Consider the following 26,907-nt stretch of genomic DNA (forward strand, 5'->3'; position numbering starts at 1 on the left):
CTCTATTAGCAATTGCCCGACTGGCCATTGCTGCAAACTGGAAGTCTCCAGCAGCACCATCAGTGACGGACTCGCAAGACAAGCTATGGGAACACCTGGTCATGGCAAAAACTCACAATTTCTATTAACAATAAGCAAAGTTTTGGAAAATCCATACCTGTAGATACCATATACCATATGTCCTTAAAAGGGGAAAGTGTAATTGTGATACTGTTTATTGAAAAAAACATCATTACCACCCATGTCTTGTGCTGCTGAATCAAGCAGAGGGTTCCACTTTTCTAGAAAATCGGACTGATACGTAGGGTTCCCATCACTTCTCATAAGGTTGCCAATCTCCAGGTAGGGCGTGGAGTTCTCCTAGAATCACAACTGAGCTCCAGACAGCAGAGGTAAAGTCCCCTGAAAGAAATTACAGCGCCAGAGGGTGAAGTTTGTGGCATTCCATTTTTGCTGAGCTCCGTCCCCGGCTCAAAGTCTGCTCTCCCCAGACACCACCACCAAATCTCACTAGCACCACCGTCACCCTTTGGAGTCTCTTGTGTGATCACATTCTCAGTTTGCAACAACCCACACACAATCAAGATGAATGCAAGTTTGTAATGTATTTGACCTTCAGTATGAAAGGAAATGGGGGAAAAACTCTTCACAACAATCTAGTGGGTCTCATCCACTAAAGAATTTACCCAGTAAGAAATTTTTAAGAGTACATTGGAGATTTACAGTGCATTTAGGATTGCTAACTCCAGGTTGGGAAATACCTGGGTATTGGGGTGTAGAACCTGGCGAGGTGAGAGAACTCAGCAAGGATATGATGCCATAGAGTCCATCCTCCAAAGCAGTCATTTTCTCCAAGGGAACAATGCTCCCTCTAAGCTGTGGAGTCTTGTCAGCAAAAATTCTACTTTGTGAGCTACTGGCATTAAAGTTGTGAGCGAGCGATTTGGCTACTTAGGATTGACAGGTCTGGTTTGGAAAACACCTGGAGACTTTGGGGGTGGATCCAGGAGAGGGTGGGGTTTAGGCAGGGGCTTCAACATGGCACACTGCCACAGAGTCCACCCTTCAAAGCAGCCATTTTCTCCAGGGGAGCTGATCTCTGTCAGCTGGAGATCTGTTGTAAAAGCTGAAGGCTGGCAACCCTATGGTTACTGCATAAATTAGTTTGCTCTGGAGCCCTCCTTCCTGAGCTAAGACAAAAACGTTTGAGCCGGAGGCTAAAAAAATGTGAGCTAGATCACACGAACTCAGCTTAGAGGGAACACTGCAAGGGAACTGGTCTCTATCATCTGGAGATCCATTGTAATTATGGGGGTGGATCTCCAGGCCCCACCTGGAGATTATAATTCAAAAACTGAGGGTCAGTGTTAGGAAGATATGGAAAAGTATATGACACTATTGTGTAATAGATGTGTGTTTAAGGTAGATCTATTTTGTGCTGTTTTTTAAAAAAATTCTATACTGTTATATAAATACTGGTATCAAGTATTACCAAACATAGGTTTCACCAAAACAATACCTCAAAGTGCAGGTTTACACTATGTTCAAACATTTAAACAAGCACCTTGTCAGTTTCACAATCACTAATCCCAGGGGACTCTAGTGATTTATCCATATCGAATACAATCTTTTTCAAGGACCGTGATGTACAGGACATAAGGCTCTATCAATTCTCTTTGTGAGTATAAAACTCTTAAAATAGCAGCGTATTTTCTAGGGTCCCATCGGAAGCCTTGCAGCAAACATAGTAGCCTATCTAGGAGAACATATCTCTCAGGTTCTATCAGGCAGCCACAACCTCTTTCCTGCAACCTCTTTCCTGGGAGTAATCCTTATTGAATAGTCCTTAGCAGTAAGACCTGAGTAGACCTGCTTAGTATTGCTCCCTCAGCATTGTTTTTCCTTGATTGTACAGAACTGATAATAACCTTGCCCATTTTGATTGTTTATTCCCCTCCCTCCTTGTTTGCTGTCCAAGGTGACTACACTCTGAATGAACTACTAGACCGACTACACTTGGAGATGTGCTTTGTTTCGACACTACAAACATAGCAACTATGTTACTTGGGCTTGACATAGTTTACTCAGAGAAGCCTGCTAGCAACCTACAGGGCTGGGCTCAGTGAAACCTGCAAGGGGGAAACCGGCCGCTCTTCAAAAGTGTCAGTGCCGTTCAAGTGTCTCTTAGTAACCAGGCTGACCGTAGAAGACAAAGAGACGGTGGAGGAGGCTAGGCATGAGGGGCTTCTCTTCTCCTTTGCAGCTTCAGTCTGAAACGATCGGCAAAAGGGAACTTTATGGAAGACTTTGACCGAGATGCCGGAGGATGAAAGAGGCAACGTGTGTTGAAAATAGTTTACTTCACTTTGCCGTTTTGTCAGCTGGGATTTTGTCTTGATGACGGACTCGGCTGTGGTGGATCACCTGGCACGACTGAAACTCAAACTCCTTGAAAAGGTAGGACTGTTTCCATGGGCCTGTCCAGGTGGCAACCGCCCAGATGGCTGGTATGGCGCAGTAGTGTTAAACTGGTATTAGAGAAACAGTCTCAGATAAGAGGTACCAAGGAGGTTGTAGAGAAGTTCCTCGTTCATGCTACTGGTGTCCAGGCAGATCTTGCCATCTGGACTCTCCCGGCAATCAGAAATGGGATTGGCATAGTTCTTTACAGGTAAAGATGAAAGGCGACTGACAACTCGCAGAAGAAGCCAAAAGAAGATTTGTGTATTACTAGTAAAAGATTAACATACTAATAATAATATCACCCAACCTTTTCTTTATCCCACTGTATACCTCCCTTTTTCCTATATGAAAAAAGAATAAACTCTCTTCTCTTTAGAAGAGTCAATTAAAAAAAAGAAAAGAAATGGGATTGGCATAGTCATCGTGATCACTCAGGGCCAAAATACATGATATGCCCGACGTGAGTTGAGTCATGGGTACAAGACCAAATCACAGTCAGCTGTGAATCCAGAGAATTCAACTTGAACCGTGCTCTTTCACTCGGTGCTGTGAGGACGCACTGGATGTTGGGAGGAGATTCCAGTTTTCTTCCCATGTCATTTAGCCAGCAGAAATGGTAGCAGCAGTAGGGCTTCTGGGAAATTCCTTGAAATTTGCGGGTAAAACCTGGGGAGGGTGGTGTATAGGAAGAGGAGGGATAAAATAGCATCGAGCCCACCCTCCAAATCAGCCATTTTCTCCAGGGGAACTGAACCCTCTGTCATCTGGGGCTCAGCTGAAATTCCGGAGGATCTCCAGCTCCCACCTGGTTGGCAACTCTAGGTGGTGGGGGCTTTTTGCTCCATTCTCTGGCTCATGTGCCTTTCCTAGAACTTGGAAGTTCCTTCTTCCCCCTCGCAGCACTGAGTGAACATACCCTGTTTAAGTTGAGTTCCCCCAGTGTACACCAGACTGTGAGTCGAGTCGAAGATCCATGACTCAACTTGTCTTAGGAGCTTCATATATTTTGGCCCTAAAATGTTATGTCCATGCTAGCTAGACTGTCAAGTGATTTACTTCTGGGAATACATTAATGGTGTGTGTTTTATTCCTAGATTTGACTTTGGACAGGTGACCATATCTGTTGAGCACAGTGTGTTCAGTTCTCAAACATATCGGCCACTACGATCTCAGCATCCCTGCTTTGCTTGTGAGCGGCAGCTTGGGTGATGCGTTCCATTTATCTACTTGTCAGAAGCCAAACCTAGGATTTCCAGTCCCCTGTTAATCCTCATGTTGCTTTAATCCACAGAAACTAGAAAATGAACAGGAAACTATGGAGGATTGTGAATCTCCTGTTCCTGAAGCAAGTAAGAAACGGAAGTTCTTTTATCTCTCTGGAAAAATTACTATGTGGAATTTTACTGACAGGATTGTATTACAAACGCCTATCTTCATTTTTTTACATTTTAACCCCACCTTTCCCAATGAGAAGTACAAAATTCTGGGAAGGAGGGAAGGTGCTCCGGTCATACCAGGAGAGCCGCAGAGTCAGGCATCAAATATGATCAGAGCCAGTTTGGTGTAGTGGTTAAGAGCGTGGACTCTAATTTTGGAGAACCAGGTTTGATTCCCCACTCCTTCACATGCAGCTGCTGGTGTGACCTTGGGTCAGTCACAAGTTCTCCCAGAGCTCTCTCAGCCCCACCTACCTCACAAGGTGTCTGTTGCGGGGAGAGGAAGGGAAGGAGATCATAAGCCGTTCTGAGACTTTGAGTGAAGGGTGGGGTATAAATCCAATCTCCTCTTCTTCTCTTCTTCTTCATGTGATATTTAGGGTTTGGGAGTCTTTGTGGGATGAGGAGAGCTCCAGAGAGAATCTGTGGTAGTTCAAAATGGCCCCCTTCCCTGGAGTTTAGGACACTTTGTTTTCTTCTCCATATTATAGGGTTGCCAAGTCCTTACCTCAAGAAGAGCGGGGGAGTCCAGTGCTGGTCTGGGAGTCCCTGTGCACACGCGAAGCGCACATGCACGGCAATTACGTCACCCAGAAGTGACCTAATCACGTTGGGGGCGGGGCCACAATCATCCGAGGGGAAACCAGCAGCGGCGGGTAACGGGCCTCTCAGGCGGGGGTTTCCCCGCCCCCCGGGGGGACTTGGCAAGCCTATCATATTATCTTCCTGAGTTGGTAGTTTAAGCTGAGAGTGCCTGGGCCAAAGTCACTGAATTAGCTTCTTGGCTGTGTGGGGATTTGAACTTACATTCCTCAATGCTAACTTGATACTCCAGTGATAGATGCCTTAATTGCATCTAGACTGGACTATTACAATGAGCTCTACTGGGGGCTATCCTTGAATAGTGTTTGGAGGCTGCAGCTAGTACAGAATGCTGCAGCTGTACTACCGGTCAGGCCAGCTGTCAGGAGCATTTGACTCCAAACCTACAGCAATTATACTGACAACCGATTTGCTCCTGAGCCCAAATCACTGTATTGGTTTTGAACTTTAGAGCCCTACATGGCTTGGGACCAGGGTATTTGAAGGGCCAGCTACTCCCATGTGTTACCACCCACCAGGGCTATTTTTGGCCAGGAACGCTGGCTCCCAAGTTGGCCACGCCCAGCAGGAACTCATTAGTATAATAGGCCACACCCAACAGCAGAAACTCATTAGGATTGGCTACATTAGGGGTGTGTGGCCTAACATGCAAAGGAGTTCCTGCTACAAAAAAGCCCTGGGTTTTGACAACAAACAAGGTAAACAGAGTAAGACGCAAAAGGTGGGTGTGGCTGGATAACATGGGGGTGCGGCCTAATGTGCTAATGAGCGGCGCTATCAGGGGTGTGGCCTAATATGCTAATGAGTTCCTGCTGTTGGGTGTGGCCTATTATGCTAATGAGTTCCTGCTGGGCTTTTTCTACAAAAAGAGCCCTGCCGCCCAGGAACTAAGGTCACAGGGAGAGGGCCTCTTCTAGGGTTTCCAATCCCCAGGTCCCACTGGGGTTTCCCCTGCACTTTGGGGCTTCTGCCCGCCCCCATACAGCCACATCTGGGTGCGACGTCCCTGATGCAATGACGTCGCCCGGAAGTGACGTCATCATCTCAGGGCCGTCACACATAATGCTCTGGTTTGAGGGCAAAACTCTATGGTAAATTTGACCTAAAACCATAGAGTTTTGCCATTAAACCTGAGTGTTGCCGCGTGATGTCACCGATGCAATTATGTCACTTCTGGGTGATGTTATTGCATCGGCAACATCCCAGAATGCTCCCCAAATCCCCCCACTGGCATGGCAAGGGGACCTGGCAAACCCATCCTCTTCACTGTCCCAGTGACCAAAGAAACCTGTCTGGCGGTGGGTACACACGAGAATGCTCTTTCAGTGGCAGCTCCACAGATACACAACAAACACCCCAGGGAGATGCACCCTGCCCCATTGCTTTCAGTCTTCAACAGGCCTCTGAAGGTGGTTTTATTTGTGATGGCATTAGATCACTTTCAGTTCTTCTGCTTACCAGCAGTTTAAAATTATTGATCTGAACGAGTGGTTTGAAGGTATTTTGCTCTATTTTATTCTTATTTACATTGTAAGCTGCTTTGAGTTCCTGTAACATAGAAAGGTGGCTAATAAATGTTTTATAAATGACTGCTATGCAACATCGGGCCTCTACTCTACACTTGTAGGTGGTTGCACATATGAAGCAAGTAGCAATAAGTCTTGGTCTCGATGGCCAAAAAGCTTTATTTTTATTTTACATAATTTATATCCCACCTTTCTTCTTGCAAAAGGGCCACCAAGGTGACCCTTTTTACACCTTGATACCTGTTACACCTGAACACCCTTCTTGAACTGGAAAGTCTACTTTGAAAGCAAGGTGGCGAAAACAGGGTTACTACAGAAGTCTATGGGTGTACTGGGGGTGGTGGTGTTCCCAGCCACTGTTTCTCCTATCCCAAATTAGAATTCAAAAATGTTCAGCTTTTTAAATCTCGAAGAACAGTATTTCCTTTGCATCTATTCTCACATACTTGTCATTAATAGCATCAAGATATAGATAGGGACTCTGGGGCAAGTGATGCTCTGTCATCTTGGTGCTTGGGGAGGTCAACAGTGGGAGGGCTTCTAATGTCCTGGCCCCACTGGTGGACCTCCTGATGGCACCTGGTATTTCTGGCCACTGTGTGATACAGAGTGTTGGACTGGATGGGCCTTTGGCCTGATCCAACATTGGCGTCTCTTATGTCCTTATGTTCTTAAGCTGCAGTGCCTACCTATAAATGAATCCATGACTGTTACAGAGAGCCCCCTGAAGAGTAATTGTCCATGTGAAATTAACTGAAGTGTGATATCGAGTCACAGCCAACTCATGGCAACTTCATGAAGTTCCACCTCATGGAGTGGTTAAGGGAAGAGAATAGCAGAAGTGGTTTGCCATTGTCTTCCTTTGTACGTATAGCCACCATGGTCTTCCTTGATGGCCTCCCATCCAAGTATCCAGTCTGCTTAGTGTCGGTGATCTAGCAAGATTGGGCTACTCTGGGCTATTAGGCATGCTCCGATTGTTCATACGCATGGGTATAAATCTTGTGCAACTCAGCCTTATTTGTCATTAACCTTCCCCACCACACCAAACAACAAAAAACCCACAAGCATAGTCCAGAAAATCTGTGAAAATGTTATCTGAACAAATAGAGACTACTGAACGGTGACTACTGAAAAAGAGAAGAGGTGCTACTGTGGCTGTATATTAAGAAATAAACAGGAGATAACAGTGGAAGGCGATAACAGAGGGTCTCCGACTGTTTTGCAGGGAATTACAGAGGCCACGACTATGCCTTACAAAGCGCACTGAGGCGAAGAAAAGACCTTCTGCAGCAACTCAGGGTACGCCCCCCAAATTCTTCCCACTGTTTCCTACAACAAATCCTAATTCGAATGCATCAAGGCCAAGCAGCAGCTTTGTTAAAACTTCTGAGTGTCTGAATTTAAATTTAGCCCTCATTCTGTACTTGTCAGAAAACTAGAACACAATGGACAGCTCTCGTCCATGCTGGAACACAGGTTGTAAGGAGGGTGGCCAACTCCAGATTGGAAAATTCCTATGGATTTGGGGGTAGAGCCTGGAGAGGGCGGGGTTTGAGAAGGGGCGGGACCTCAGAGGGATATAGTGCCACAGAGTCCGCCCTCTGAAGCAGTCATGTTCTCCAGCGGAACTAATTTCTGTTCTCTGGAGATCAATTGTAAATCTGGGAGATCTCCATGTTCTACCCGGAGGCGTGGTAACCCTAAGACCTTGAGAAAATGGGAATGTGGGTTGTTGTCTGAATGTTCGCATGACCAGTGCCACTTTAAAAAGTCTGAACCCACATTAAACACGAAATGGATATGCAGTTCTAAAGTCTTGCTAACGGACTTTGCAATAGGTGCCTAGCTCAGGCTTTACAACAGCAGCAGGCTTGCACCTCTTTTTTGTCTTAAAATGTGGAATTAGAAACACCTAAAGTGTGTGCATTTTTAGCAGACATTTGGGGAATATTATGCAAATTACTGCAAGTATTAAAATTCTCTATTTCGTTTTCTTCTTTGTGTCATGAGAGAAGTGGGGCAGAATTCACCTTGAGGTGAGGATGGAGAAAATAAAGATGTCATTCTTCTGAACTGATCTATTTTCCATACAGAATTAAATTTTTTTACCTTTAATTAACTGAATCTTAAACTCCCTGGTTTAAGAAATTTTAGCAGCCAGACAAAAGTATGCAAGCTTTCCCCCCCTAAAACCTTAAATAAACATTTTGATTACACTAAATGCTGGTTTCCCAGTAATGTTTTTGACAGGGAAATATCAGTGCTAATGCTCCATTGACACGCCCTGTGGGAGTTTGACATAGGGCTGCCAGGTCTACGATGGAAAATTTAAACACAGAAACAAAGAGCTGGAAGCGGTACCAAGGGTCATCTAGTCCAACCCCCTGCACAATGCAGGAAATTCAGTAACCTCCCCCCCCCATTCCCCCAATGACTCCAGCTCTATGCCCAGAGGAAGACAAAAAACCTCCAGGATCCCTGGCCCAATCTGGCCTGGAAGGAAATTCCTTCTAGATTCCAAAGGGGCATATACGAAAGGACCACAAGATCCTTTCCAGCCTTCCCTTTCACGATGTGTCTAAATTCATAGTGCGAAATTCACAGTGAAATTCCCGGGAGAGTCGGGGGCGGAGCCAGGGGAGGGCAGGAGGAGAGACATAGTTCAGCAAGAATGTGACGCCATAGAGTCTGTTCTCTCTAACGCTGCCATTTTATCCAGGGAAACTGATCTTTATAGTATGGATATCAGATGTCGTTCCAAGAGAACTCCAGGGCCCACCTGGAGTTTGACAGTACAAACAAACAGCAAATACCGTGATGGATCTATAATATTATATAAATATATAATAAACTCATTGCACATACAAAACATCAACTGTGAAAAACCAATAACATACAATTATAATAATAAACCTATAAATACCAAATCGTGACTAAACAAAGTTCATATAAGTTCATTCAGATTAGTCATAGTGATGGGAAGTCCTCTCAAGGAATATAACAAATTAGCAAAAAGTATAAGAATTTTTGCAAGAAATATTCTTCTGAAGCGTAGAGTTCCAATCCGGCTTCTCTCTGTTGAAGCTATTGCTGAATAAGGATCCAGGAGCCCTACGAACAATCAATATATGTCATTTCAAAGACTCTCTTGAGCTGACGATCCTTAAGAATGATCAATCTCCCCTGTAAACAAGGTACTTCAAAGACAGAACGGAGCAGCAGCAAACTGGGCAGCAAAATTAGGTGCCTTGTCCTGAAGCTCAGTGTACAAAATGACCCAGCCTTTAATCCCCACTGTAAACAAAGTACATTAAAGACAGAACGGAGCAGCTTTCAAAATGGGCAATAAAAGAAAGTGCTTTCTCTTGAGGCTCATTGTTCTAGGTTCTTGGATCCTTATTCAGCAATAGCATTGGAATGGAATTATATGAACTTTGTTTATTCATGGTTTGGTATTTATACAGTTGTTATTATAATATAATTATAATTATTATATGAACTTTGTTTATTCATGGTTTGGTATTTATACAGTTGTTATTATTATAATTGGAGGAGCTGCGGTGGCTCAAGTGGTTAAGACGCTGAACTGCAGGCTGTGGAAGGTCGGTAGTTCAGCAGTTTGAGATCCGAGTGTGCCGCATGACGGAGTGAGCGCCCGTCTCTAGTTCCAGCTCCTGCCAACCTAGCAGTTCAAAAGCAAGAAATTGCAAGTAGATAAATAGGACTGGCTTTCGAGCAAGGGAACCTTTACCTTACCTTTATTATTATAATACTATCCAGGTGGTCAGCCTGTCTATAAGTTTGAACCTGATCTACCATACCGATGTATTTGAAAAAAGTGTGCCTGCACGCGAAAGCTCATACCTTAGATAAAAACTTGTTGGTCTTAAAGGTGCCACTAGACTCTAAATTTTTATAATTATATGTTATTGGTTTTTCCCACTTGACGTTTTGTATGCGTAATGAGTTTATTATATATTTATATAATATTATAGATTGATCATGGTATTTGCCATCTGTTTGCACACCCACCTGGAGTTCGGCAACCCTTAGCTTTACTGGAACTCTTCTGGAAATTTCCATTCTTATTTCATGAGGTTCCCCCCCTTTGGAAGTATGCCCCTTTGAACAAACTAATAATATATTCGATACCGTAGGAACAAAATCTTTTGCAAGAATTCTCACGACCGCATGACTCGCCAAGAATCCAACGGAAGCACTACAGACAGGAACCAGAGTATTACCAAGCTCCTGCTCCTGCTGCGGCTCCTGTCCCGCCACCTCCTCCTCCTCCACCACCACCGCCAGCACCGCCAAGGATTATCCAGCAAACAGTAAGGCCAAACTCACACGTGCCACTTAAAGTGCTCATTAGCTCATCTCTGCTATTGTTTAGACGCAGTTGCTCAGGAATATGCAGAGGGTCTTCTCAGAGGCAGGGCCTACTCGAGATCGTGGGGAGCCCTGGGCAGAAAGTGCCCACATGCCCCGCCTCCCCTGGCCACCACCAGGCCCCCCCCGTACATGCCTCGAGGGTCGCCAGCCTCCAGGTGGTGGCTGGAGTTCTCCCGCTATTACAACTGATCTCCAGGCAACAGAGATCTGTTCACCTGGAGGAAATGGCTGCTTTGGAGGGTGGACTCTATGGCATTAGTCCCCATTGGGCTTGCGCCCCTTGTAAGCCGCCCTGAGCCCGCTCGCGGGGAGGGCGGGGTAAAAATGCTTAAAATAAATAAATACATAATTGAACTCCCTCCTATCCCCAAACTCCGCCTCCTTAGGCTCCACCCCCCAGATCTCCAGGTATTTCCCAACCAGGACCCTACATGCCTCCCTTCCGAGCCGCTGACCTATATGCCAGTGCATGCTTTCCCAATCGGGTTGCCGGGTTCCCCTCCGGCCACCAGCAGGGGATGGGGGGGTAGGGTTGCCAGATCCAAGTTGGAAAATGCCAGGAGATTTGGGGATGGAGCCTGGGGAGGACAGGGACCTCAGCGGGCTACGATGCCATAGAGTCCGTCTTCCAAAGTATCAGTTTTCTCCAGGGGAACTGATCTCTGTAGTCTGGAGATGAGCCATAATTCCTGGGGATCCCCAGGTCTCACCTGGAGGCTGGTATCCCTATCCCCCCCCCTACACACCTCCTCGTCAACCCTCTCACCACTCATGCTCACGGCTGCTGCATTCCCTTTCCCTGATGATGCTGGACAGTAGATATGGCTGGGAGCACTTGTTCCCTCTAAGCTGTGGAGTCCTGTGAGCAAAAATTCTACTCTGTGAGCTACTGGCATTAAAGTTGTGAGCGAGCGATTTGGCTCCTGCATAAATTAGCTTGCTCTGGATCCCTTCTTTCTGAGCTAAGACAAAAATGTGTGAGTCAGAGGCTAAAAAACTGTCAGCTAGCTCACACTAACTCAGCTTAGAGGGAACACACTTGCCAGGTCCAATTCAGGAATTGGCAGCTGGGCAGCAGGGGCAGCACATGGACAGGTGGGTCAATGGCAATTGACCTTGCGAGATGCCCTGGGCCCTGGCAGCTGCCCCCACCTCGGCATATGTTGGCATTGGCGCTTATTCAGAACAAATTGTTGGGGTTAACTGGTGTGGTTAGTCCAGTTCCCACTAGTTAGGAGAGTCCTTAAATAAAGCTACAGGTGCAGGAGCGTCACTTTACCAGGTTACCCAGCTTAGCTGCACAGAACCACATTGCAAGTTTAACAGAGAAATACTTCTCTCTTTATTTGAGAAGTACACTTTTGGATAGGAAAGAGTAGAGACAGGATAGAGTACTAACTTACTAGCTAAGGATGGAAGCGGATGGCAAGAGGCCCATCTGCCTTGTGGTGCCAAGAGAGGACAGCATGTCGTTCGTCTCGGTGTGTTAGGCTTGCCAAGTCCCCCCGGGAGGCAGGAAAAACCCCGCCCCAGAGGCCCGTTCCCTGCCGCCGGTGGATTGGGCCCCGGGGGGAACCCCACATGCACGTCACCCAGAAGTGACACGACCACGCTGGGCACGCTGGGGGCGGGGCCACGGTCATCCGAGGGAAAACTCTATGGTTTTCCCTCGGATGGTCGTGGCCCCACCCCCAGCGTGCCCGGCGTCATCACGTCACTTCCGGGTGACGTGCGCGCTCGCTCCAGACGCCAGCCGGGAGACCCCCGCTGCTGCAAAGATCGCACTTGGGAACCCTACGGTGTGTGCAGGGAAAAGTGGGAGCCTCGTCCGAGAGAGTGAACAGAAGGAAGGAAATTGTCCCTGAGAACACAGTCTACATTTCAAAGGGGACAGTGGCAGAAGAGTAAACACAGGAAGAGAAGGTCAGTGTGCCTATCTAGCTATCTAGTCTCTCTTGCCACTCACTTCTGGAGGTCCGAGACAGGGGACAGCGCCTTCACTTCCAACACAAACTAACCCAAAACAGAAAAGAGAATAAGGTCTGGCAGAGTCCTTCATAGCAGCTTGTCAGCATGTAGAGAAAGCTGTAAACCCTGGCTTGGAACTGCTCCAGTTTCTGATTGTCTGGAACTGTAATAAAACATGAATATTACACCAGGCACTTTGTGAAAAACAGGCAGTTCTAAACACACGAGTATCCAGTTTCTGGATCGATGGATGGCCAGCCAGAAAGGTTGTTTTACATTCCCATTTCAGCCTTTCTGTGCACGTGTGATTTTGACCTAAGAGCTTCATTTTGCACCCCAAGCAGGAGAAATCCTTGTTTGAAAATCTGCCTGTTAGAAGCAAAACAATCAAAGCAAAATAAAAAGCAAGCAAAGTTTATCCCAGGCCCAGCCTTTGGTAAATCCTGGAACCATGTCAGATCCACCGTCAAAGTCTGCAGCAGAGCTTTGAGAGTAGTGTTAGAGTTCCAGTCCCTAATTTCTTAATACATTCAACTGTATTCATGGCTGGGCTGGTTGAGTTTATTAATGCTTCCTTGAGCAGGTGACCACTGGCCTAGCATTTGTAGCTGCCTGCTTTTTGCCTTCATCAAAATGACTGATGATTCCTCGTCTTGAATGGCAACACTTCCCTCAGTCATTTCCTTGTCTCCAAACTTCCCTCCGTTGGGAATGTCGCTGAAGCAGCTTCCCCTTCTCAAAGCATACCAGCGGCATTGGTCCCCCTGGGCCTTTGCCTGACTCCTGACAGAGATCATGTTGAGATCTGTGCAGCATTTACAGTTTTTTTGACAAGAGGTGAAAAATTTGTCTGTGTATCTGAAGGAGCTGGATTCCAGCCTGATATGTGGTGGTGGAAAGTGATATCAAGTTGCAGTTGATTTATGCCTAGGGTTGCCAGCCTCCAGGTGGGGCCTGGAGATATCCCGCTTTTACAACTGACTTCCCGCTGACAGAGATCAGCTCCTCTGGAGAAAAGGGCTGCTTTGGAGGGTGGACTCTGTGGCAGTGTACCATGCTGAGGCCCCTCCTCTCCCCAAACCCCGCCCTCTCCCAGATCCACCCCCAAAGTCTCCAGGTATTTTCCAACCCAGAGCTGGCAACCCTATTTATGCCAAACCCCATAGGCTTTTCAAGGCAAGAGATGTTCAGAGGCAGTTTCCCATTCCCTGCCTCAGCGTAATGACCCTGGACTTTCTCAGTGGTCTCCCATCCAAATACTAACCAGGCCTAACTTCAGAGATTGAATGAGACCAGGGGTTATTTCGTAGAAAAAGAGGTCCAGGCGCTCATTAGCATAACTTATTAGCATAACTTATTTGCATATGCCAGACCCCCTGACATCACCAGAAGTGAGTCAGAAGGCAACACCCACCACTCAGGCTCCACTGGACTGTTTTGGATTGCTAGCTATTGGGTGGGGGGAGAGAATGTGCAGATCTGCCCTCACAGAGGAGGGAGAGCTTGTACCTGAAGGTGGGGGGGGGGTGCTCTGCAACTTACCTGGCTGCTTCTTGCTCTGACTGAGGGCTGCTGGGAGCAGGGGGCGGGGCTTGCTGCATGTGCCCGCCTCCTGGGCTCCTTACTGCCGGAGCTCCGCCCCTGTGCGCTCCCGCAGGAAATGACCCCTGGATGAGACTGGGCTAGCCTGGGCTATCAAGGTTGAGGGCCCTGAGCTGGAACAGGGCCTAATATCATTTTCAGAGAGGCTTATGAAAATGAACACAAGTGCACAATAATGCATGGTTGAAACTTTAAGAAAAAATCCTTGAGGAGTCCAATAAACTTCATCTGCACTAAACATTAATGGCCGTGCTAATTGAAAAATGTAAACTGAGCATTGAGCATTGACACAATTGCTTTCACAGCCCCAAGTCTGGAATGCCCGTTTTCATTCTGTCTCTGAGAATTCTTTTTCGCTTGCTTGTTTGTTTTCTTTGCCAAGTTGCCTCAGCAGCCAGCCACCATTATTCAGCAGATCCCTCAGCATTCACCGCTCATTACCCAGATCCCGTCTCCACAACCTTTCCCAGCTCCCCGCTCTGGGAGCATTAAGGAAGGTAAGCATGCATGTTCCGAGAACAAGACCGCCTAGAAGTAAAGCTCATTAACTTAACAGGACTTACTTCTGAGGAAACAAACTGTAAACACTGGGTTGCAAACAGCTTTTCCAATGTCACTGCCATTTCACCTTCTTATCATTCAGGCACTAGACAGCATGGAAACAGGCCTGCTTGAACTAGCTATGCTCAGGGCCAAACTGTACGTTACATCGTATGCGCGTCTGCCATGGGGGCTCTCAGACTGATTTCACACAAGAGCTGCACCGCGGTCGTGGCCTCCCTTTGCCCCGCTTCTATTGGTCAATTTCCCACTCGAAGCCGCGTGGCCGCATTTTGACCCGCGGCTTCGCCCGATTTTCCCCGCGCTTTCGTGATCCTGTTTTTTGAGAATCACGAAACTGCGGGGAAAATCGGGCGAAACCGCGGGTCAAAATGCGGCCACGGGGCAAAATGCGGCCGCACGGCTTCGAGTGGGAGATCGACCAATAGAAGCGAGGCAAAGGGAGGCGCGACCGCAGCGCAGCTCTTGTGTGATATCGGTCTCAGCCATATCGCAGCTGTTGGTTCCCAGTGGGAACTTCATTTCGAAGTGTTCTGCTGCAGTGAGTAAAGGAAAAGAAGCCACTTATCTGTAATGTAAGGCACAATGGGAATTGTAGTTCGCTAGCTTCATTAGTTCATAAGTAGATCCAGAAAACATGGGTTAACGGGGCAGTAAATTCAGACCTACTCCTGGAGCAGCCAAAAGTTGTGTGGAAAGTTTTACAAATATCAATGATTTAAGAATGCCGATGCGGCGGTTTGCGCATGTGTGGGAATGGTCAGTGTCCCACTTAGTGAACAGCTAATCTCTTGGCCAGTTTGGATTGTCCCAGAGCTGCAGTCATTGTCAAGAAAGATGTGTTAACCAGTTCAGAGCATGCAAGGTAGTCAAAGCATAACTTTTTAAAGGACTAGCCTAGGCTAGGTGTCCCCAAAGATATGCCCCTGGGTGCCATTGCACCTGCTGACATCAGTTGGGCCAGATTGAGCTTTTGCCCAGCAAGGCTTTTGATTGGCCTTTGGAGATTTGATTGGCTGTACAGCTTTTTAAAAACATTGCTTTGGCAGCAGGTGCCACCACAGCCCAAGAAACTTCAATGTGTGACTGAAGGTAAGCTGCGGCAGCCATTTTGTAGCTGACTCCGCCTCCTGTGGCACCCATTTTGTGCTCATTGTGCCGTGTGTCAAAACTCCAGAGGTGCCCACAGGCTCAAAAAGTTTGGGGATAGGCTTGCCAAGTCCCCCCGGGGGGCGGGGAAACCCCTGGCCCAGAGGCCCAATCCCCTCTGCCAGCGGATCGGGCCCCAGGGGAAACCCCACCCCCAAAGCACACGACGTGCACGTCACCCGGAAGTGACGTGACTATGCCGGGCACGCTATGGTTTTCTCTCGGATGGTCGTGGCCCCGCCCCCAGCGTGCCCGGCGTGGTCATGTCACTTCCGAGTGACGGGGTTGCGGCGCGGAGCTCCTGGAGCAGCACTGGAGTCCCCTGCTCCAGCGCCGATCCGACTTGGGAACCCTATTTGGGGACCTCTGGTCTAGGCATATCGTTTACTCTTCCCTTCTCTTTTTTGTAGGCCTGCAATTGTAAGCTGAGCAAGTTCCTTGATTATCTTTAGAGGTTCAGACCATAAAGAGAGCCAGTTTGGTGTAGTGGTTAAGTGTGTGGACTCTAATCTGGGAGAACCGGGTTTGATTCCCCACTCCTCCACTTGCACCTGCTGATGTGACCTGGGGTCAGTCACAAGCTCTGGCACAGCTGTCCTTGAAGAAGAGCAGTTTGTGTCAGAGTTCTCTCAGCCCCACCCACCTCACAGGGTGTCTGTTGTGGGGAGGGGGAGGGAAAGGAGTTTGTAAGCCGCTCTGAGACACCTTTGGGTAGTGAAGGGCAGGGTATAAATCCAATCTCTTCTTCTTCTTCTTCTTCTTGTTCTTCTTCTTCTTCATAAAATGCCACAGAAGGGGGAGTCCTAGTCACTGCGGAGCTACATTATTTGAAAGGAGCCTGCCCTAAATGGGTCTTCTTAGGACCTGCTTCTTTCTCCCCTCACGTTCTGGGATGATCTCTGCGGTCATGTGGGGAGTGGCTTCTTGACTATTGTCCTCCATGCTTTCCTAGATATGGTGGAAATGATGCTGATGCAAAACGCGCAGATGCACCAGATCATTATGCAGAACATGATGCTGAAATCTTTGCCACCACCCGCATATTCACCAGCCAGCGGGCCTGGGGCTCCTCTGCTTCACCACGGACAGCCGGTAAAAATTGATTTCCATGAACTCTGAATAGAGGCCGAATCTACATTTGCATTTTAAAATCATTTTCGTGCTGCTGTGACGCTGTCCTTCTTAATGCTTGTTTGAATGTTGTCTGGAGAAGATTCTTTTAAAGCAGTGCGGAGGTGCAATGGCAGTGGAGCTGCTCCGAAAGGACGATAAGCATATGTGGAGGTGCAAAGGTATGCTAGCACTCTTGAGGTGTGCAAACGACACCAAACGTAGTGTCAGCAAGCTGCCAATTGTTTTCTACTTTCACTTTCATACGCATCCCTTCTTATGCGCTTAATTGCTTCACAGCAGCAACGTGTATCTCTCAAGGCCACAGGAGGAGAGCCGCTGGATAGTTGCTTGGGTTATCTCACGGAGGTGCCGTGGGAAGAGTATCTGTTATGCTTAGTGCTACCGTTTCATTCTCAGGCCTAATGGCGCGCGCGGGAACTCCCGCGATTGGGCCTTGCTAGTTTGAATGCACTATAACCTATCATGCTCTGTGATACCTTGTCATTCCTAACAGTGTTCTTGTCAATGCATCTTCAGCTCAATAAAAGTAAAACCTTTCTGCAAGTGTGTACTGCGTTGTAGCTGTGGAGACCTGACACGTAGACAGCTTTTTTGAAGACGGAGTCAAAAGGCTGGGACACTGGTGGGAAAGACAAATGCAGATTCTTCCAGAAACTCCTGAAAGATAAAGGTTTAGAGATCTGTATTTTAAAAATTTCTCTGGTAATAGTCTCTCTTGTCTCAAACCATATATGCTGACTAATATAACTGGTGTGGTAAAGGTGGACAGTGCTGTTAAGCCAAAAACTCATATGTGCTGGGTTGCATGTGTTTGGGTGTCTGGTGGGTGATCCAACTGGCTGTCTGCACAGTGAAGTGCGTCTTCACACATTATGGAGTACACAGGTTGGGTCTGGATCTCCACCCTGCATCAGGTGTGCAGAAGGGGGTTCAGCATCCCCAACATGCATGCCATAGTCCTGGGTAAAGCTCCCAAATCTCGCCAAATCGCGGCAGGGGATCCGCATGTCTTTGCAGAATCCGTGCTGCGGGGACAGCGAGACGCGTTGGACCACTGTCGCCAGGACATGATGCTACGCATCGCTCTGGCAACGGGGCTGTTTGGAGCCCCGTTGCCAGAGCGACGTATAGCGTCATGTTCTGGTGACGGCGGGTGCAACGCATCTCGCCGTCCCCACGGCACGGATTCTATAAAGACACATGATCCCCCGCTGCGACTTGGCAACCCTAGTCCTGGGGGACTGCAGCCTTCATGGATTAATTAAATAAAGCAGAACAGAAGTCTCTAAAGGGTTTAGCAGCTAATCCTTACACCCAGCTGAAAGAGACGACGCAGCTGCTAAACCCCGTTTAGAGGCTGAAGGCTTTGGTTCCAATCGATTTGCAGTCCTGAGGAAATTCAACTGTTGACTGCTTCAATTTTCTAAAAGAATAAAAAACAAAGAGATTTGAGTTGTGAGAACGAACGCCACCTGCAATGTTTCCCTCTAAGCTGAGTCAGTGTGAGCCAGCTCACAGTTTTTTAGCCTCCGGCTCACAGATTTTTGTCTTAGCTCCGGAAGGGATGGCTCCAGAGCAAACGAATTTATGCCGCAGCCAAATCGCTCCCTCACAACTTTAATGCCAGCAGCTCCCAAAGTAGAATTTTTGCTCACAAGACTCCACAGCTGAGAGGGAGCATTGGCCACCTGGTATATTTATATGCTCATTGTGCCTTGGAAATTGACTTTTTGGGATTGTTAATATATATTGGCTATAACGGTGTGTCAGTTGTCAATGTTACTTGGTTAAAAACTCAGCAGACTAGCTATCTTCTTTAATTGCACAGATGTCTTTGTTTAGATGAGTAAGTTTATATGTAATGTATGGCTCCTAATTATTGATGTAAAGGGTCAGAGTAGTCATATGACAAATAATAAGACCAGCACAGCAAACATTGTCTCCGAGATCTTTAACAAGACTACGTTTGGTTCACGGTCATTTGGTAAATACTATGTGCTCAACTCTTATATCCCTCTAATGTATACCCTCCTGCTGTTATTAGTGCTTGTGTTATTTATTTTTCTGCTTTCTATTGTATTACTATGTAAAAGAATAAAAAATCTTAATTAAAAAAAAACCCAGCAGAAAGGGGATGGATGGTACAAAGGGAGGCAAAATAAGAGAAATGGGTTCACCTTTAGTTGGTGTAACTCTACTCTGCAAAGAGTACAAATAATAGACTACATGTGAGACTCTACGTGTGAGACTACAAAGAGGGGCTGGTGTAAAACAAGACCCAGTAAAAGGAGAAATCCGTTCACCTGGAGTAGGTGTGAGACTCAACAACAGCAGAACAGCATAAACACGGTATCCAATGAATGTGATTCATCAACCACATTCATAAATGTTTTGCTAATTTAGCGAATCCAGGTTTGTTCCAGCCTCCTTTTGTACTAGTTGGGATTATGTGAAGCTCTTAAACAGTCTTGTGAGTATAACAATAAAACAAAAAAACTCTACTCAGTGCTTCCTTTTTAAAGCAATAGTGTTAATAGCAGTGGTCTACCTAAGATTTAGCCGATTTTTGTCATGACGTCACAGGAGCTAGCAACACATTTATGATTATGGTCTCAGATGCTGGAACGAGTCTGGCCAGTCCCCAGGAAAGATTTTGCTGCCAGTGGTGCTTATTTCTCATATCCAGATTTGAGCCATGCTCATTTCTAATGCACACACACCTCCTGTCGCGTTCTCTTGTCGTTCAAAGCTTACCCCACTTTGTGGCCCTCTCCCTACAACAAAAAACCAACCCAGAGACAACTGTAATGTAGGCCATCCAAGTGACCCAAAAAAGTGCTGAGTGGTCCTGCTCTTTTGCCATCAATGGGTGGGACAGAGTACAAAAACCTTACTGAACTGTGCATTTCTATTTATTAAGTGGTAGTATACGTTTGTTAACGTAACAAAAATGAAGGAGCCGATTTAAGGATTTCTGCTTCTTTCCATCACGCATACAAAAGTACACAGATTTGCTAAAATCCTGAGATGAAAAAGAAAGCACCTGAAAGACAAACTATTTGTAGATCCCACAAAAAGGAAATTTGTCCGGGAGGGGGGAGAGACATCTGTTGCTTAAACAGTGAACACACAAGAACGTATGAAGTTGCCTTATACCGAATCAGACCACTGGTCCATCAAAGTCAGTATCGTCTTCTCAGACTGGCAGACGCTCTCCAGGTTTTCAAGTGGAGATCTTTCATATCACCTATATCCGATCCTTTCGACTGGAGATGCCAGGGATAGAACCTGGGACCTTCTGCATGCCAAGTAGTTGCTCTACCAATGAGCCACAGCTCTTCCATCAGTGGTTAATTTAAGTTGCTTCTAGAACAGAAACCTAGGGGAAAGGGAAGAACTTTGTCTAGGCAGTGCAACTTGGACACCATCTGCTCTCCTGGCTAGGATAAAGTACCATCAAATACTATCAAAATTGGAATATGTTTTATTTGAGTGTAAACTTTACCAAAATATTACAGCCGCCTATATAACGCCAGTTTGTGATTATTTCCCAGGGAGGAATATCAGATTTTACCTAGACAAGCTCTTTGCTGATAGAGACCAAAAGATTACCCTAAATGTGGCAAAATTTGCTTGACAAGCTGTAAGACTCCGGAAGCAATTTGTAGAGGGAAGCATCTAATTGGCCTATCGCTAGAACTCAGTCCTGATTTTTATTTTATATGTCTGAATGTATATGTTCCGTCTGACGCTGAGTCAACAGCGCCTTCTGGACAGATTCAATGCACGGCCAAAGTAGAATTAAATCAATTTTATTCAGTTCCACATGCATTCAGAAGAGTTCTTACATCTTTTGTAATTTAATTCTGTTCACTGGCTCATGGTGAAAAGGATTGCGTGTCCCAACTCCTTGCCGTTTGAAGAGAACAAAGGAAAAGGGGAAGAGAGCTGTAACTCACAATCCTCCCGCCTCTGTGAGGAGCAAATGAGCGTTAATCAGCCAGTCAGGGATGCATTGGGATGCCTAACTAAAGACTACAATTCCCAGGGGCAAACTGCTCTTAAAGATATATGGCAGTTCTACTTAGCTACAGTTAAATGCTGACTGGGGCAGCACAGTATATTTTACTCTCATTATGTATGTTATTTGATTGGTCTCTGACTGTATTAAACTCTTGTTGCTGTTGTTGTTGTACCATCAAAATCTTCTCTCTCACCTATCTGTAGGTTACTGCCCCTATTGTGGTACGAACAGAGAAACCCCGACCGTCAACTGTACATCATCATCACTATACACCTGCAGGGGTGCCCGCTCTGCCCCCTCAGCTTGGCTTTCCCATGTGGCCTTCAGTAATGCCACCTGTTCTTGGCACACAACAAGGTGGTTTCCCGTCTGATCCCTACCATCTGTCCATCCCAACTACCGCAACACACACGTAAGTCAAGAGGTTGCTACGATGTTAGTGTTGCTTCTGCAGCTTAGTGAGGTCTGTCTGAGGTCTGTGGAAGTCAGCTCATACTGGCTAGCTTGGCTAAGCAGCCTAGACGTTCTCCCAGGCCTTTGTAAATATAAACAGCTCATATGCTGCAGAACAAAGTTTGAGTCCAGTGGCACCTTTAAGACCATCAAAGTTTTATTCAAAGTGTAAGCACACTTCTTCAGACATCTACTGGACACTGGAAACCAGACATTCCACAGATGTAACTTGGTATAAATGTGTATTTCCTAATCTTGCTTTCTCTCTCTCAAGGTTACCAGCCCATGGACTCCTTGGATTACCCCCAGGCTTGTAGAGTTGAGGTACAGCACCTTAAAAAGGTAACCAGACCACAGGCTTCCTGTGGTCATCTCAGTTCTAGGTTCATGTCCCCTTTAGCAACTCAGTAGGGTGAGGGGTTTTCTCCAGGCTCTTTCTCTGCATGAGCTTCTGCAGCAGCAATATTTTTTCCATGCACCTGTTAGAGGGTTAAAGGGATGAGGGTTCCCTTCTACCCCACATGATCTTTTTGCTGTCACGCTCTTGATAAAAATTGCAATTAATGTACAGCACCCGGATGCAACTCTAGGACTCTTTCTGTTACAGTTCCAGGACTTTATCCTAAGGCCGCTCTCCTTTCATGCTAAGACTTTCACCCAAATTCTCTTATAGTTGCAAGCACTGGGTTAGGAAACTCCTGGAGGTTTGGGGGTAGAGCCTGGGGAGGGAGAGTTTGAGGAGAGGATGGACTTCAGGGGGACATAATGCCACAGAGTCCACCCTCCAAAGCAGCCATTTTCTCCAGGGGAACTCATCCCTGCTGTCTGGGCATCAGTTGTAATTCCGGAAGATCTGACAAAAGCTCCACTCTCAAAATCCAGCTGTCACTTCTTAACCCCACCCTGCTTCCCAGCACTCTGCTGCTATTGGTTGTCACTGAGGTCCATCAGTGGCTATTAGCCACAAGGTATAGATAGGGTCTCTGGGGCAAGGGATGCTCTGTCTTCTTGGTGCTCGGGGGGGTCAACAGTAGGAGGGCTTCTAATGTCCTGGCCCCACTGGTGGACCTCCTGATGGCACCTGGTATTTTTGGCCACTGTGTGACAGAGTGTTGGACTGGATGGGCCTTTGGCCTGATTCAACATTGGCGTCTCTTATGTTATTATGTCTCAGAGCATCACTCGTGTTGAGTCTTGAGTCGCTGGGATAATTTGCACTATTCTCATTGGCTCCCAAGCTGCTGGCCTACTTTGCACTGTGCAGTCTGTCATGGCAGCTCTGACAGTGGCCTTCTGTGAAAAAGGCCAGTAGCTAGAGAATTTTCGGTGGGGGAGCATGGAGGGGGCACTGGCGACACGTCACAAATACATAAATAAAATGAAAATAAATACACCCCCCCTTAAAGGTAGGATCCAGCTCAAATTCGGTGCTGGCAACTCTGCCGTAGCCCTGCTTACTCAGAGCATGACTCGTGTTGAGTCTTGAGTTGCTGGGATAATTTGCACTATTCTCATTGGCTCCCAAGCTGCTGGGCTACTTTGCATTGTGCAGTCTGTCATGGCGGCTCTGACAGTGGCTTTCTGTGAGACAGGCCAGTAGCTAGAGAATTTTCAGTGGGGGTGCGTGGAGAGGGCACTGGCGACACGTCACAAATACGTAAATAAAATGAAAATAAATGGCCCCCTCCATTAAAGGTAGGATCCAGCTCAAATTCAGTGCTGGCAACTCTGCCGTAGCCCTGCTTAATTTGGAGTGGATCACGTCTGTGCATCCTGAGGGCACAATGTGAGAAGCTCTGACGGACGTTCGGCGGCCACCATCAGAGTTCCATGCCAGCCCCTTTCCTTGCCAAAGCGGGAAGGCTCCCTTAGATCCTCTGGCCGGTCCGGAATCATCAGGGGCAGGGGAAAGGGGGCGGGGACAAATCGCCCCAACTGAGTGTGAAAGGGAAAGGGACTGCTGCAAAATTCTTTGGCGAGGGGAAATTGACCAGCATGCCCCTCTGCCTGGCCGGGAAATCCCATCCTGGTCAATTTCACCCAGGAGTGACAGGAGACTTCGGCTCTCAGGCAGGGATTGCCCAACCACAGCACTTCACCCCTGCAACCAGGGGCGGATTAAGGCTCACTGGTGCCCTAAGCACTGACCAATCTTGGTGCCCCCCTCCTTTCCACACTGACCCAGTCCATTTTAGATGTTGACCTGTGTCTGACCAGATAGACAATGCAGGTTGCCGCAATACAAACATTTATTCTTATGATAACACAATATACTGTACAAACTAAGGTTTTCACCCTTTTCGCAACTTTGTGGTGCCCCCTTTGGCCCTGGTGCCCTAAGCACGTGCTTAGTCTCTGTATAGAAAAAGTCTTTTCTAAAGTCCTTCCTGCCTGGGCCACATGGCCTTAGCTGGTAACACTCCCGTGTGATTTCTGTCACCTGTGCAGATGGCCTGCCAGATGACCAGACCTCTTATCCATATACAAGACACTTTGACACCTTTGCTGGGGCAGAGCAACAAGCAGACGCCTTCCCAAGCATGGGAAGAGCTATGCCCAGTACATTAGCACATCAAAAGCATTCCCTGACATGACACATGGTCACTTGAAGAGGCTGGGGAGGGAGTGACTGAACTGTAGACAGGATGCCCAACTCCTAGCCAATCACAACATTCCTTGCCTGGCAACGCATGGTAACCAGAGATTGGACACGCCTCCCCACTCTCTCACTATTGGGTAAATGGCTATACCTGGTGGTGACGGAAGGGGGGTATAACTGCAATAATCCATATGGGGAAAAGGGAGTTCCCCTCTGGAAACAAAGAGTTATTTTGGACTGGCTGTTTAGTTGTACCATGGAGTTTTGCCACTAGGGAGCCAAGCTGGACTTAGTTGCCCACAGCACCATGGGGTTACTTTTCAAGATTCCGTGGTGAGAACTTGGACTATTTGCACACAAGCCTGGTAACTATGGAATACCTCTATTGTGTAGTTAGAGCTGAACAAGCTATAGATATAATTTGTTTTCTTATCTTTTGCCAGTCTCATGTTATATGCATGCTTGTGCACTGAATAAAGATAATATATAATCAATATTATCTGGACTTGTTTCCTCTGTTGCAACCTGATTTCTAAGACTGAATCTTATGTCTAAGCCGTTCGCCTAAGGAGGCTACCACTGTGTTAATGAATTGTTTGCAGCCCTGGTACAGAGCTGGTAAAGTTGGTAAGTCCCATAAATCAAGCAGGAGTTTGGGATCTCTGCTCCTGAGCTTTGGTGGGGACTTTGTAAAGAGAGATCCTGGTGGCAGTAACTACTGGTAAAGCCTGGAGAGTATACAGACATTCTTTTGGGGTTTGTTTAATTGTTGCTGAATGCTTGGTTGCTCTCCCATCTCTGGACTGGGGTGAGAGAGAAAACCTTGACAGTCTCCTTAATGGTTAATCCGCCCCTGCCTGCAACGTGCCCACTCTGCTGCCCTCCAAGTCACATTTGACCTCCCCTGCTCACCACTGAGGCCATGATCTCTGGTACAATTCCCTGGGAGTCAGTCCCGGCAAAACCAACTGCTTGGCTGTCTCAGAGCTGGGAAAGAAAAGTGTGGGACCCACGCTACCTACGGCCCTGCTGTGAGCAGTTTGCAAGTGTGTGGACGGATTTAACGCTTGCCCGAGTCTCCATGTCTGTGTGGCAGACAAAGGGGATCTTAATGATATAATGCCCCCCCTCTACATATGGATTCCATGATCATTCATGGGGTATAGCCTTGTGTACCCACAGAACAGAAAGCGTCTCTGTTGCTCATAAGCTCCCTTTTTCGCTTTCCGCGGTTGTCCCAGGGCTGCATGCAACATTGTTTTCTTCAAATATGTTACACATATTAACTGTCTTCTCATACAGGAGGCTGGCAAAGAGATGCTGAACGAGTACCCGGACCCTTCTTCACAGGACGCTTCCTTTCAAGATGACAGTCTTCTTCGGAGGGTTGGCTGAGAGCCCGATCGTATTCATATTTACTCAGAAGTAAGCCTCTCAGAATCCAAAGGGACTTACTTCAGAGTAAGTGTGCACAGGACTGTAGCCTTGTAAAAAATGTGATGTCTATCCAGTCTTATCTGTGGGCGGGGTTCCCCTTACTTCTGGGGGCTTCAATCCACCCCCACTGAGCTGGTGGTTGGGGAAGCCCCGCCCATAGCCCCGCCCCCCAAGAGCAACCACCTGTCTGGCCACCCCTCTCCCTCCCCTCTTGCCCAGTCTGAAGGGCTTCAGCTGGTCAGCGGGGACCACGTGGCCCGCCAACCAGCTGGATGGCCCTTTAAATCCAGCAGGAGGGAGGAGGATGTCGCACATGCAGGCTCCACTACACCCGGAGCACCCCCCAAATCCCCCCTGCTGGAGCAAAGAGGGGATTTGGCAACCCTAGGTCTAATCTGCATTTGCATTTTTAAATTAGTTTCATGCTGCTGTGACGCAGTCTTTCTCCATGCTTGTTTGAATGTTGTTTCGAGAAGATTCTTTTAAAGCAGTGCAGAGGTGCAATGACAGTGGAGCCGCCTTGAAAGGACCCTAAACATATGTGGACGTGCAAAAGTATGCTAGCACTCTTGAGGTGTGAAAACGACACCAAATGTAGACAGCTTTTTTGAAGACGGAGTCAAAAGGCTGGTACACCGGTGGGAAAGACAAATGCAGATTCACCCTTTGTCTAATGTGTAATTCTGTTCCGTGAACATCCCCTAAGGACTGCTGCTCTTGGCAAGGGGGGTAGTTGTGAGAAATGTTCCCAATTCCCCTGGCCTCTTTCATGCCGAATTTTAGTGACCTGTGATGCAGGAAGGACTTTATGTCCCTGAGAAGAATAACATGTCCTCTAACAGTCGCAGGCAGACCTAAATGGAGTATTGTATTACAACAGAAAGAACATCAGGTCTGTTCTCGCTTTGTGCTCATGCAGATTTTTAATCATTAAATTAACACCTGAGTTAAGTGAAAGAATGGATTCTTTTTCTTTTTAATATACCTGGGAGCGTAGTGTTCCTCTTTTTGAATAAAGCAAGGGTATTATACAATTGCTGCAATTCCTTGGGGACTTACAGCAGAGATCCCTAACAGAGCCCCCCAGGGGGGTCTGCCCATCTGTTTCCGTGTGCCCATTTCCTTCTCCCTGCCTAGAGGATGAAATCCAAGTGGTCTCAAATAGAATACACACAAAAAGCAGGGAGTTTCGTGTTGCTCCCTAGCCACTGATTAGCTAGCAAAGCTCTGATTTCATCCTGGGCAGGCACCAGAACTTTCTTAAATTGCTGGCTTGGAAATCTCTCCCTGTGGCTACACAGGCCAAATCCTTCCCTGGCCTCTTATGCACAGGTGTTTTCCTTTACTTTCACCGTGCATGACTATCGGGTTTTCTTTGTCATTCTGATTTGATTTGCCTCCCCTCAGCACTCAGTTTACTTTCTGGTCTCTGTTTTCTGGGGTTTTATGAAGTGCTTTTGTGCAGATTTTCCCCTTGTTTCACTTCCAAGCTGAAGGTAATTCAAAAGCGTGCAGATTCCCTACGACAGGGGTGTCAAACTCATTTGTTATGAA

General features: G+C 47.1%; 1 protein-coding gene across 1 annotated transcript; it reads left to right on the plus strand.

Annotated features, from left to right (window-relative positions):
* Positions 1-2,397: 2,397 nt before the first annotated feature.
* Positions 2,398-21,276, plus strand: LOC107112032 (chromosome unknown open reading frame, human C21orf58; the record flags this gene model as incomplete). The annotated part of the gene is made up of 7 exons (XM_015413096.1): positions 2,398-2,457; positions 3,755-3,812; positions 7,257-7,330; positions 10,189-10,365; positions 14,379-14,493; positions 16,659-16,798; positions 21,068-21,276. Coding segments are annotated over exons 1-7 (833 nt in total), but the record flags the coding sequence as incomplete, so codon positions are not given.
* Positions 21,277-26,907: the final 5,631 nt, after the last annotated feature.

This window comes from Gekko japonicus, unplaced genomic scaffold, assembly GCF_001447785.1.
Source record: "Gekko japonicus isolate JY-2015 unplaced genomic scaffold, Gekko_japonicus_V1.1 scaffold3126, whole genome shotgun sequence".
In the NCBI taxonomy this organism is placed as follows: domain Eukaryota; kingdom Metazoa; phylum Chordata; class Lepidosauria; order Squamata; family Gekkonidae; genus Gekko; species Gekko japonicus.